The 13,553-nt window shown below is 48.4% G+C and overlaps 1 protein-coding gene across 4 annotated transcripts in view; it reads right to left on the bottom strand.

Annotated features, from left to right (window-relative positions):
- PPP4R1 (protein phosphatase 4 regulatory subunit 1) overlaps positions 1–12,963 on the bottom strand; it is a 49,686-nt gene extending 36,723 nt beyond the window's left edge. For 2 of the 4 annotated variants that reach the window (XM_056138138.1, XM_056138140.1), the window contains exons 1-3: positions 12,708–12,963; positions 12,573–12,617; positions 11,694–11,738 (exon numbers count right to left, since the gene is read on the bottom strand). In XM_056138138.1, the coding sequence (XP_055994113.1) occupies positions 11,694–11,738; positions 12,573–12,617; positions 12,708–12,714 (97 nt within the window). In that variant the 5' untranslated portion in view covers positions 12,715–12,963. The remainder of the gene's footprint in view (positions 1–11,693; positions 11,739–12,572; positions 12,618–12,707) is intronic. The other 2 variants (XM_056138139.1, XM_056138141.1) reach the window with 2 other exon arrangements.
- Positions 12,964–13,553: the final 590 nt, after the last annotated feature.

The following is a 13,553-nucleotide window of genomic DNA, read 5'->3' as shown; positions in this document are numbered from 1 at the left end:
ATAAAACACTTTCAGGGGTACTCTACTGAGCCTTGGGGTTTGGATGGAAGACGTTCCCTTTCAAGGCAGACTGCCTCCCTTTAGACTAACAAAAGTGAATCCATTATCTCAAAGCTATTTGAATAAGCTACCCGCAAGGCAAATACAAACCTTAGCCAAATTTTGTATTTTGGATGTTTAAAAATACACTGACGTATTAAGGGATCAACTTTTTTTTTTTGTTTAGAAATTATTTTACAAGTATTTATTTTCTGCTATGGCAGGTAAGCAGACCCACGCCCTTACACACAAAGACAAGTACTCTACTGCTGAATCACATTTTGACCCAAGTCAGGTACTTTTAAAAAGTAAAAACGGTGGTATGGTGCTGCAACAGGTCAACCTGTACCTGCAGGGCAAGTGTGTCAGCAGCCTTATGGTGCCTTCAGGCTTTCTGATACCCCAAAATTGCCCCTGTGCCTTTGGCCGGACCCCAACAACTTGGGACTAAATTAGCCAAGAAACTAAACAGCCAAAAGTTAGGTATGTGGGAGCCACACCCACAAACCACCTCTGGCTCAGCCATACAAGCTTATTTATTGGCCTTATTTCAGAGACCCATAGATAAATCCCGAAAGAGATCAAAAGTCACAGTTAATCTCGGACCCGAGCATGGCTGACCAGACTGGGGTAAATCGTAGGGGGGCAGGTTGGCCTGTGCCTGCCCAAGCTGAGCCCCCAGCAGCCGCTTGCTTCTACAATCCAAAATTGCTGCCCATGCCCCTGGCCTGACTCCGCTGTCTCAGGAAGGACCTCACCAAGATATGATCTGCTGAAAAATTGGGTATGTGAGTTTTGTGACTGAAATCTCCAGGCTTTCACAGAGTTGGGGTGGGCTACATCCCCCCCCCCCCACTTCTCAATACACATGTAAGCACTGGCAGTCACCCCCACAAACCAACTCCAGCACCGCACTGTAAACTCTATTACTGGCTTTGCTTCAGAGACCCATAAATAAATTTCAAAAGAGATCAAAAGCCAGAGACACAGCAGTGAGTCCCAGAAGATACCACTGAACTGGAGATATCTCTGGTCCCCATACTGAACCAATTTCACTGGGGCACCCCAGATGGAGCCTGTGCAGTCTCCCCACCTACTCCAGACGGAATCCTGACAACCAAGAGCTTCCAGAAGCAAGGCCTACGTTGTTCCAGTACTAAATCTTCATACCGCATGGGAGCAGAGGCACTGGGCTGTCCCTTCCTGACTCTGCCCGCTCACTGGCCTGGCTGTCATGCCCACAATGTGCCTCTGGGCACCATCTTAGCACACCAACTGCCCTGGTCCAGAGACACCCAACTGAATCCCAAAATGGATTAGTGCCCTACAGAGATGTCTCTGGAATCCAATCGTCTACAATCTAGGATTCCAGAAGCATACGGCTGTGGCACCCAAGGTATTTAAAATGAGCAATGGATAATAAATGATCTAGCATCTGCCCCTGGCAGGCAGGCTTGAATAGTGGTGGGAAAATTCGAGCAAAACATAATGCTCGAAAGTAGAGAGCAAGTACTGGGGAAATTGTCTGCGATGGAGGCTGGGTGAGAACTGGGATGGGGAAGAGGGATATACTGGGGGACACTGGTGGTGGAAAATGTACACTGGTGGAGGGATGGGATTATTGTATGGCTGAATCTTGAACACGAAAGCTTTATAACGATCTCATGGTGATTCAATAAAAAAAAAAAGAAAAAAGTCAAAATAACTGAAACTAACAATTTATTAAAAATCAACTTTGGTCCTATCAACACTACAATCAAATATACCAATTTTCACGTAATTTTCCGTATCTACTGATTTTAGTATTTCAGCTTTGCTATCTAATCAATTTTGATTCAAAAACTGTATCAACAGTTTTGGCTTTTTTCTACATTAAAATTGGGCCATAACAATAGAACAGCAGGTAGGGTACTTACGTTGCATGTGGCTGATCCAGATTTGATCCCTGGCAGCTCATATGGTCTCTGAGCACCACCAGGAGTGATTCCTAAGTGCAGAGTCACAAGAAACCTCTGAGCATCTCCAGGTATAGCCAAAACACCCAAATTTAAAAATAATGTGTGTGTGTTTGTGTGTGTACAAGAAAGAGAGAGCAGTAAAAAATCAACTTCAGAGTCAGAGTGATAATACAATGTAGTGACAGCCAACCTGGATTCGATCCCTAACACTCATACAGTCCCTTGGCCTGCCCAGAGTGTTCTCAGTGCAGAGCCAGGAGTGAATCCTGAGCATCACTGGCTGTGGCCCCCAAAACAAAAATAAAATAAAATCATTTTTGGCATCGAAGAAGTTCTAGGTGGGCCAGAAAGATAACAGAACAGCTAAGGTACTTCGTGTTCCATCCCCAAAATTCAATCCCCGGCACCGTATGTGGGCCCCAGAGTCCCAGGGGAGTGACCCCTGAGTACAGAGCCAGGGCTCAGTCCTCTGCACCGTCAGATATGTCCTCCTGCCAAGCCCCCCATCTTGAAAAAAAAAATCTTTAAGGAAAAATACTGACTCTTCTAACATCTCTTTTGATCCAAGTCCACAAAATTTCCCAGACTGCTAGAGTGCATGCCTGCCCGCACGAGGCCTGGGCTCCCTCAGCCCCCTCACTCCACTGGGTGTGCTACCTCCTGAGTTGGCAGCAAACCGCAACCCCCTCCATACACATACACATACACACACACACACACACACACACACACACAGAGCAATGCCAGATGTGGATCCCAAACAAGAACTACAACATTTCCCAGGATTCTTAGCTCTTAAAAATAAGTAGGAGTTGATGCTATTATCTTATTCTATAAAGAAACTATATTCACCCATGAATACATAATTTAAAAAATCTTCAAGCCTTCACTGAGAGATGACTGCTGCAAAAATCTCGTTTAGTACCTAGTTAGGGCGGTCTGCAACCCTCTCTGGTGCTCAGGAGCAGTAGGAGTGAAGGGGGCCACACACGAGGCTCAGTGGAAGGGTACACGCTGTGCATGTGTCCTGGCATGGAAAAGAACAGCCATCACAGAAACAGAAAAGTTGTAGCTGTCATCAGGCTAAAAAAGTTAAAATTTCTAATTTGTCTATATATGTAAGTCTGGTACCAAAAATGTGACAGGGTAAACAGAACTTTCAAGTATAAAAATGTATAGAAACTGTGTATGCAGTAACTGGAAAGACAAGAGAAAAAAAAAATTTTTTTTCCAGGAATGTTTGAGACACTGTGACTTACAAAGATGTTCATGACAGTTTTTTCTGGCATCAGACATTCCAACACCAATCCCACCACCAGGGTATCCTTTCCTCCACAGTATCCCTGGGTTCCCTCCCACTACCCAGCCTATCCCCTTGATACACATATAACTAATTTATTTCATATTACCTGGGAGAAAAGGATTTGAAATTCCAATGTAAAGAGTCTATTCTTAAATGTAAAGGTAAGGATAAGGCTGGAGACGTTCAGTGGGCTGGGTGCATACCTGGCACACGGGAGCCAACATAGGGTCCAAAATACACAGTCTTTCAGCACCCCTGGGGAGATCCGAGCACAGAGTCAGGGGTAGTCTCTGAGGACTGCCAGGCATGACCCAGCAACAACAAAATATTTGCTTAATAATTAAAATACTTGATTAAAACAACGAAAAACAATTTGATGTTTAAAAGGGTAGTGGGAAGCAAAGTTTTCTGGTACTTGGATTCCATTTTAAATGGAAATAAGCTTTACTTCTGAATTTTAAATTTTAAAATAAGAGCTTCCAAAATGATTTTAGGTGTAATTAACTGAATTGAAGACCAATTAATTGAAGACCTCTACCCTGTATTATGTCAAATAACAAAACAGACAATTTGATAACGAATTTGGTATCTTATATATATTTTTCTTTTTGGGTCACACCTGGCGATGCACAGGAGTTACTCCCATATGGGATGCTGGGAATCGAACCCGGGTTGGCCACGTGCAAGGCAAACATCCTACCCTCTGTGCTCTCTCTCCAGCCCCGGTATCTTGTATTTAAAGGAACATAGTTAGAAGGGCTTACTGGCTCTAGGGTAAGATACAACAATCTTGTATCACACACTTTCTTCTATGGAAACTTTTTGGGATCATTTTTAATACGTTATTCATAACAAGCCATACATAATAAATTATTTAGGACCCACTTTGGGGGCAGGCTTGGATGGTGGTGGGAAAGTTTGAAGTAATGGTGGAGGAAAGGTGTTATTGGGGTAGGATTGGTGTTGGAATATTGAAAGAGGGCCCACGGGAAGAGGCTGGAGGTGCGTCCCCGTCACACGCGGCTCTCTGGTACAAGACCTTCCATGTAGACTATGATACGGGCACAACTCCTAGGGTGGGCTCTGACTGTGTAAGTCCTTATATCTGAATAGTCAAAAATATGAGGATTCCTCAGTCCATCTCACAAATCAGAACTTCACTTTCAAATAAATCACTCCACTTCGTAAGTGCCATCTCCCTCCAACTTGTGTCATCTACCCCTAGATTGCCCCGGCAGTCTGAATCAAGGCACAACTTCCTAATGCCATGATATATCTATTTATCCACTGTGGTTTTGGGGATACATGCTGTGGTGCTCAGGACTTAGTCCTGGCTCTGTGCTCAGGGATCACTCTTGGGAGGGCTCGGGGTTAAAGAAGAGATGCTGAGGACTGGACCTCGGTCAGTCGCGTGCAAGTCAAGTCCATCCTTCTGTTCCATCCTTCTAGCCCCCTAATGCTGCAGCTTCCAAGATCTGGGTCCACATTAACTGTCTGCCCTGCATACTGCCCCTGCTGGAGAAACCTCTTTCTACTGCAATAAGGCCTATAGCTCTTCTATTCCCTGCCCTTAAAAAAAAAAAAAAAAAAAAAAGGGACATGCTTTGGGCTGTTTTTTTTACCTTCTATTTCTCCCTCTCAAGTACACATAAATACTCCTAACAAAAACAGTCTTGCATCTTGTCTCTTATCCTGAAGAACGCATGTGTATCAATGCTGCAAATGAAGTGACAGTCCACAGACACACTAGGGGATACGGGTTCTTTTAACATACTCTGCTGTGCAGGGACTGGAGAGAATATAGTGGGGAGGGTGTGTGCCTCGAAGGGACTGATCGAGCCTCCACCCATGGCACTCCCTTGGTCCCCCATGCGCAGCAGGAGTGAGGTCTGAGCACATGCTCCCCTCAGTGCTCCCCTTGCTCCACGATAGCGGCACACCTGCTACACGCTGGGGGCAGTCTATCAGCTCACCCTGATACGCTCCAGCTGCACCAATGACTGTCTCTCTCATGAACGAGGGTGTCACAACACCAAGAAAAATGTATTTACAGCACTTTGTGTCAAACGTTTCTAAGACAGATGGAGGTGCCCAAAACAAAAAATTATCTTACCCCCAAATACTTGCTAGTACTTTTGAATCCCCCATTATATTTAGAAGACTTAGTGACCTAAATGAGTGATAAATTAAGGGAAAGCAAAACTGTAATTAGAGCACAACAATAAATAGTAATAAATCTGTAAAATAATAAAATAGCAATAACTATCAAACATATAAACTGTTAAACAGGTTTAAGTCAAATACTTTTAAGTAAGGTGACTGAGCAAACTGGCCAATAGATAAGTCCTGGAAAGTGCCGTCTTTGTCAATCTGTGAAACTCCAGACCTCCAGGGGGAACATGAGAAGGACCCAAGCACGACGCCCAACGAGGTCCTGGTGCCCAGCACACACCATGACAGTACATGGTGCTTTACAATATCAATGAAATTCAGAAATTTCTCCCATTGCCCACTGGCAGCGAGATAACATGCTCTGTGAGATGCCATCAAGGAAAAGCACATCAACATCTCCAGGTTCTGGATTGTATTCTGGCCTCAGCCACCATGTGTCCTTTGTACACGAGAACTTGAGCCTGATCACTCTCATGCCCGTGATGAAAACAATGATCCACTGAGCATTAAACATCTGCAGTTCTGGAATTTCTGGCTCACTCGAGGTAGAGAGCAGCTCTGGTTTTATTAGAAGTTTATGAGATACTCTTGATCCTAATGATCCACCAAATGAAAACATAAAACTTAATTTTTATTTATCAATATTCTTGTTACAATTAAGACTGACCAAAAAATGGTGAAATGTGCAGGGCATAATAAAAATAAGCCAGAGACTTCTTCCCTACATCTGTGATGAGTATGATGACGAAAGTGACTGCGGTCAAAATAAAGGCGGCAATGCTTCAAGAGAGGGCCCTGGAAGACCTGCCAGATGGAAGATTCTGCCACACAAAAACCGTGCCTGTCAACTCATCTTCAAACATTAAATGAGGGTTATTTTCAGATCCAAATTAAGAGGAAAACAAGACCTCAATTTAAGTTTGAAGAGTTCACACCCTATTACATAGCCGATGGCAAAAAAAAAAGGGGGGGGGGAGGCGTCTGCAGAGCTGGGGAGCGTCAAGGGGCCTTGAGAACGTTAGAGACCATATTGGCCTGACTCACGCCAGCATGTGCTTTACCCTCGAGCTACCCCTTGGCCCCAACAGCATAAATTCATTATCAAAAAATAAAAAGGAGGGGAGCCGGTGCCATAGTATAGTGGGCGGGGTGCTTGTGCTTCAATCCCTGGCCCCTCATCCAGTCCTCCAATCCTGCTAGGATCAATCCCTGAGCATACAGCTAGGAGTAAGAACTGAGTTCCACTGGGTGTGGCCCAGAAAAGCAAAACATAAATAACTAAAATTAAAATTAGGGCCGCCAGAGCGATACAACAGTTAGGCACTTGCCTTGCTAGACCCAACCTGGGTCTGACCCCCAGCACCCCTTAAGATCCCCTGAGCACGGCTGAAAGAGTCCCGAGCATCTCCAGGTGTGACCCTCAAACAAATTAAACTAATAAAAATAAAGTAAAATACACAAGATAACAAAACATACAGGAAAATAGCACTGCACTATCCTCCCATTGTTCATCGATTTGCTCGAGCAGGCACCAGTAACCATGTGAGACTTGTTACTGTTTTTGGCACATCAAATACGTCCCGGGCAGCCTGCCAGGCTTTGCCATGCAGGAGAGATACTCTCGGTAGCTTGCCGGGTTCTCCGAGAGGGGTGGAGGAGTACAATAACAATAGTTTAATAAAAAATATGGTATTTTTGTTCTGATGAGAAGAACAGAGACCAATGAACTAAAAATAAGCTAGTGCTCAAACATCAATGGCAGAGTTGAACTTTACCTCCAGAGGACTTCTTACCATCGGCAGAAAGAACAATGACTACTCATTTTGTGAGTTTTTAGTCATGTAGCTGCAAGCCTAGACAGCTGTCATACATACTTAAAAACAAAGCTCTTCCCTCTTTTTCTTGCTTTTCAAAAGGAAAATTCTACATGAGGAATTGTCACCAAGGAATCAATTACTGACTACACACGTGCAGGACCACTAAAGCCATCTGCAACATTCTTGTCTAGGATATCAATATTATCCTTAAATAGATCATTTTACAAAAAAATTATTTTTCCTGTCTAGCCTGGTTGGCTGCAATTAAAACATGCTACCAAGTCTTAATGACTCACTTTTCCAAGTTCCTATTTAACAACATTCCTACATATCACGGCATTTCCTGGGGTGCTTCCCATACTCCCACACACCCCCTCCTAAGGTTTTTAAACAATTCCCTGGGCACATGAAATAGATACAGTCCCAATTATGGCTTTATTTTATTTTTTGGCTTCTCCCTTTCCCAGGTGGCAAAGAGTTTACACAGTTTTTTGTTGTTGTTGTTGTTGTTTTGCTTTTTGGGTCACACCAGGTAATACACAGGGGTTACTCCTGGCTCTGCACTCAGGAATTACCCTGGTGGTGCTCAGGGGACCATATGGGATGCTGGGAATCAAACCTGGGTTGGCCACATGCAAGGCAAACGTCCTACCCACTGTGCTATCGCTCAAGCCCCAAGTTTACACTGTTTATAAAACTTGGTTTTCAAAAAGTAGTCAGAGGTCCTAAGGATTCTGATTAGTTCCGGATCCATAGTTAAGTCACTCAATTTCAACATTGCTCTCAGGTCCAAAAATATAATGTAAGAGGACTGATTCCAAACCTTCAACAGACATAAAAATCCATGGTATATCCCATACCATAGTCCCAAAAAGGCATCACTGTTTATACCTAAAAGGTGTAAAAAGGTGTAAAAGGTCTAAAAAGGTAAGAACAAAACATACACAGCATGCATTAATAATTTAAGGACTTTAAGCAGAGGTCTAAACAAAAGGCCTATAGTGAACTTCGGCAGTCTGATGTAGTAAACTGGGTAGTTTAAGAAAAAAGAGTATTTAAAAGTGAGTATTTAGAATCAAGAGCAGATATACACACACACACACATATATACATAAAATTAGAAAGGCTAGTTGTTACTCAAGAGTTTTATTCTAAGGAAAAAATATTTGTCCCTTCAAGCATCAGCAGACCTGTTTGTTAACATCAAATACCACAGCCTACATAACCCACAACTGCCTCTGGGAAGGCATTCTGTGGATGGAAGCTACTGAGCGGAATGATCATTCTTATAATAAGAATGAACTTTTGTGAATGACTCTAACATTACTATGTTAAAAATTTCATATTTTCATTATGTTTACAAGTATTAACTCATCAAATCCTACTGTATCTTAAGTTTATCTCATCCATTTTAGAAGCCTCATAAACTAAATAACTCCAAATTACATCTTTGGAAAACTGATCAAAGAAATTTAAACTATCGTTGAAAGTCTATCTGCATTCTGACTGTTTCCTACTGCTCCAGGAACAAAAAATTTCCCCAACCTGAAGTCACAGCTAAGGGATATGCAACCCAAGCTTGCTTTCACTCCAAAATTCAAAGCATGTTTCATAATACAGAGCGGACACACTACTAAATCTAATTTTAATAGTACCTAATAATTGTATGTACTTACCTTTATGACCCTCTGACATGTACATGTCAGTACTATTTTTCATGTATTTTGTATTTTGTTTCCTTTTCTCCAACAGCCAAGTCAAATCCTTGATTGAGGAATCCTTTCCCCAATTCTATCAACATTTCCACCAACCCTGTATGGAGGTTTTGGAGTTTAAAAACCTACAAGTGACCTGAGAATCTTAATCAGAGCCTGGCAACGCTCCGCCCTGCCAACGGAGCCCCAACTGACTCACCTGGACAGCAGCACTTAACTGTCCCTTTCTCATCGTTCAGTGTTAGCTCTGCACTTAGAGAAAGCAACCAGGCTGATGAGCAGATACCTGCGTCCCGCGTCCAGGGCTGACTGTACCCTAGCCTACTCAGCGGCACACAGCTCCACAGCTGCCAGACAAGAGCTTGAGCCAGGAGGCCGGCTGAGTCCTGACCAACAGCTCTGCTCCTCTACGCTCCCAGTTTCTCCAGGATGCGATATGCCCTTTTGTTCCCGACATCTCGCCCTCAACCCGAGCACTACGGCCAGATTCCCTCCTCACTCTCCCAGCCTTCTCAATAGATGACACCTAAAGGTCTTTCGTCAGTTCAAAGAGCCCATTCTTTGTGATCTGTCACTGTCACTGTCCTCCCGTTGTTCATCGATTTGCTCGAGCGGGTCCAGTAACGTCTCCATTGGAGACTTTTGTTGTTACTGTGTTTAGCATATTGAATAAGTCATGGGTAGCTTGCCAGGCTCTGCCATGCGGGAGAGATACTCTCAGTTGCTTGTCGGGCTCTCCAAGAGGGACGGAGGAATCGAACTCAGGTTGGCCATGTTGGCTGCATGCAAGGCAAACGCCCTACCGCTGTGCTATCGCTCCAGCCCATACTTCTGAAAATTCTGTTCAAACTAGCAAACCTTTAGCAGCTGAGAAAAATAAGCAATTATTATAACAATGTCTTCAAGTTATAAATAAACTACTTGTGCCTTCAAAGATCTGGGTTTTTTCCCCAAATAAAGCACACTTTATCTCCTTGGGGAGCTACCCCAGGGGCCAATCACAATGATACTTGGCCCCTGAGAGATAAAGATTTTAATGCTACTCATGTCTAGGTGTACCACGTGCCACCATAAATACACCCAGCAATCCATGGGGTAACAAGCGTGGGGTGGCGCACCGAGTACGTGATTTGGGGGTCAGACTGGGGCCTCACACGTGCAAGGTATACTCTCTAGTCCTCTGAGCTACCCCCGACCCAATACACATCTGACAAGCTCACTCCAAGCCTTGGCGGCATCTGGGTCATCTATTCTCCCATTAACAGTTAATGCCACACCCCACTTCCTTGGCTCCCTGCTTTTAAGCTCCCTTTGCTCTTCACGCGGACACTCAATTGCTCCCTACCAGGTACTGCTGCACACGCTTTGTGTGCAATTTATTTACATAAGACTCAAACAGGTAATATTTATCATGACCAAGGACAAATGAGCAAACAGCCTTAGAGAGGGTCAGGGGGCTGCAGCAGTCTGTCCACAGGGACAAGGCCGGGACCAGAAGAAAGCCATTCGGCTCTACAGTCGTTCCCTAACTAACCCAGGCCCTAGGCTGCCTTGGCCCCTGTAGCGTCACACCTATATGGAAACTGGAAACCACTGGACTGGGAACATCTTTCTCTCAGCTGTATCCTGGGCCCTCAGCAGACGGCTGGACACTCAGAATGACTGCCAGGCTCTTCCTCAGCCCTAGCCCTCTAAACCCTGCCTGAGACCCAAGGATGCCACTAGAGGTCAAGAGTTGATGGCATCTATGTGAAAATACATTCAAATGCTAAGTTTTTGCTCTGGACATTCAGAAACACGTCCTGAGGATCTTCTACTTATATAAAATATTACTCGTTACAAAGTTTTTGGGGAGTTCAGGAAGTGCCATACTGGCTCTGATCAGGGCTTACTCCTGGCTCTGTGCTCAGGGACCATGCTGGCAAGCCAGGGGAACCATACGGTGAGTGATGATCTGAACACTGGTGGGCAGCCATGCAAGAGCTGTAGTACCCAAGTGTTATCATTTGGACCAACCAGTGACAGTCTTAGGGCTAAATACAAGACCCCAAGCTCTGGTTTAATAACAATCAGGGTCACTGCTCAATTCTAACTTTTTTGTTTTGTGGGATTTTTTTGTTTGTTTTTTATTTTGGTCTACTCCCAGCATGCCTCAGAAGTTACTCCTGGATCTGCACTCAGGAATCACTCCTAGTGGGCTCCAAGACCAAATTAATATGCAGAGGAATCAAACCTGGGTTGGCTGCGTGCAAGGCAAGCACCCAACACACTGTACCATCTCTCCATCTCTGCTCCCCTCAAATCTAACTTTTGCCAGCAATCAAGAGCTGCCTTAAATAAGTTTTAATTTTCCAATAGGCAAAAAGTGAAGAAAGGTAATAACTAATTGAAATAGAAGAGCTATGCTTCACTACTTGAATATAGCTCTTTTAAAGAACTTCGATTTTTTTCTAAATAAGCAAGAAAATAGCAAAAAACAAAAGAAAAATGTGGCCAAAGTCTGCACACTGGTCATTTACTTTTGAAAACAGTTAACATTTTAGGGGAATTCACCTAAATTGTAAATTCCCCTTCACTCAGAGAATTTAAAATTTAAGTTCAACCTGGGCAAAGAAAACACACTACTAAGGCAAAGGCTTCACAGTATCCAAAAGGCGCTTTCAGCCCGCAGTCGTCCCGGATTCCTTACCTAGGCATGAACCACAGGAAATCTCGGCATCGGACAGGCTTCCCCCTACACAACAAATCCTCCTCTGGTTATCCAACTCGGGCACCTTCCGATCATCTCCCGATGCTCGGGAAGCGCACACGGGCTAGGCTGGCCGCCCCCGGGTGCCGGCCGGCCGGGGTGTGTACCGTGGCCATCCCCCCGGCCGGGTGCTGGCCAAGGTGAGTGCCGTGGCCGTCCCCAGAGCCGGGTGCTGGCCAGGGTGTGCGCCGTGGCCGTCCCCGGGGCTGGGTGCTGGCCAGGTTGTGTGCCGGGACCGGGTGCTGGCCGGGGTGTGTGCCGGGGCCGGGTACGGGCCGGGGTGTGTCCCGTGGTTGTCCCCAGAGCCGGGTGCTGGCTGGCCAGGGTGTGCGCCGTGGCCATCCCCGGGGCCGGACACTGGCCGGGGTGTGTACCGGGGCCGGGTGCTGGCCGGGGTGTGCGCCGTGGCCGTCCCTGGGGCGGGTGCTGGCCGGGGTTTGTGTGCCGTGGCCGTCCCCGGGGCCGGATGCTGGCCGGGGTGTGTGCCGGGGCCCGGTGCTGGCCGGGGTGTGTCAGGGCCGGGTGCTGGCCGGGGTATGCGCCGTGGCCGTCCCCGGGGCCGGGCGCTGGCCGGGGTGTGTGCCGGGGGTCGTCCCCGGGTGCTGGCCGGCTGTGATGACCGACTCTGCAGACTCGCGGCTTCTCCTCCTCCAAGGCTGCAGACCCGCTGCTGGGGGTCTCGGTGGGGGGTGGTGGGGGCAGCCCTCGGGACGGGCCCAGCCCGGGGCCACACCCGCCGCGGGCCCAGGAGCCCCCGGCCCCGTCCTCCCGGGCCCGGCGCGGCCCCAACGGTCCCCGCCCTCCCCCGCGACCACTCACATCCGTCCGCGTCCTCGGGCACGTCCTCCTGGAGCAGCGAGAGGTCTGCGCCGGGGAGAAGAAAGGGCCGGTCAGCGCCCGCCGCCCGCCCCCGCCCCCGCGCCGGGACCCGCGCCCGCCGCCCGGGCCACGTACCCGCCATCGCGTGCTCGCCCCGCCGGGCCGGCTACATGCGCGCGCGGAGGGCGGCGCGGAGGAGGCGCCGGGCGCGCGGCGGCGGGCGGGGCTCCGGGGCCGCGCTTCCCGCACACCGAGGCCCGGGTGGGCGCGGACAGCGGTTCCGGCTCCGGTTCGCCGAGGCCCCGCCGGGCTCCGACTCCGGTTCCGGCTTCGGCTCGCCCAGGCCCCGCCGGGCTCCGGTTCCGGTTCCGGTCCGCCCAGGCCCCCGCCGGGCTCCGGTTCCGGTTCCGGCTCCGGTTCCGGTCCGCCCAGGCCTCCCCCCTCCCCCCCGGGCCGCCCCGCTCCCTCCGGCCCGGCCGCGCTCACACCCTGGAGGACGGGGCGCGCGAGCTGCCGCCGGCCGGGACCAGCGGCCAGTGGCCGGAACCGGCGCGGGCGGGGCCTCCCGGCGGCCCGGCCCGCTTTATTGGGTCACGGCCTCGCCCACCGCCCCCCCACCCCCCACCGAACCGCACGTACGTCGGCGGGTCCGAGCCGACGCGGGCCGGGTCCCCCTCGGGCAGAAGCGCCGCCCCCGCGCCGGGCCCGGCCGGCGGCCAACAAAGGCGCGTCCACCCCGCGCCCGGCCAGCCCCGCCGACGGCCAACAAAGCCCCGGCCACCTCCGCCTGGGTCTCCCCCCGGCTAGAGCGAGCACTTGAGGGGTGCCGTGCAGATGGGTCGAGTTTTAGCACAGACGCTTCGGTGAAGCGCTAAGACCTGGACCCGAACCCCTGACTTCCAAAACCGTGACCCGCTTCCGCCTTCCCCCAAAGCCTCCCAAATGGTAATCCGAACTAGAGCAGCGTCTAATCGATGCCGC

Source organism: Sorex fumeus, unplaced genomic scaffold (genome assembly GCF_029834395.1).
Source record: "Sorex fumeus unplaced genomic scaffold, SorFum_2.1 ptg000128l, whole genome shotgun sequence".
Lineage (NCBI taxonomy): Eukaryota > Metazoa > Chordata > Mammalia > Eulipotyphla > Soricidae > Sorex > Sorex fumeus.
Note: the sequence above shows the minus strand (reverse complement) of the source record. Positions and strands in the feature narration are given on the sequence as shown.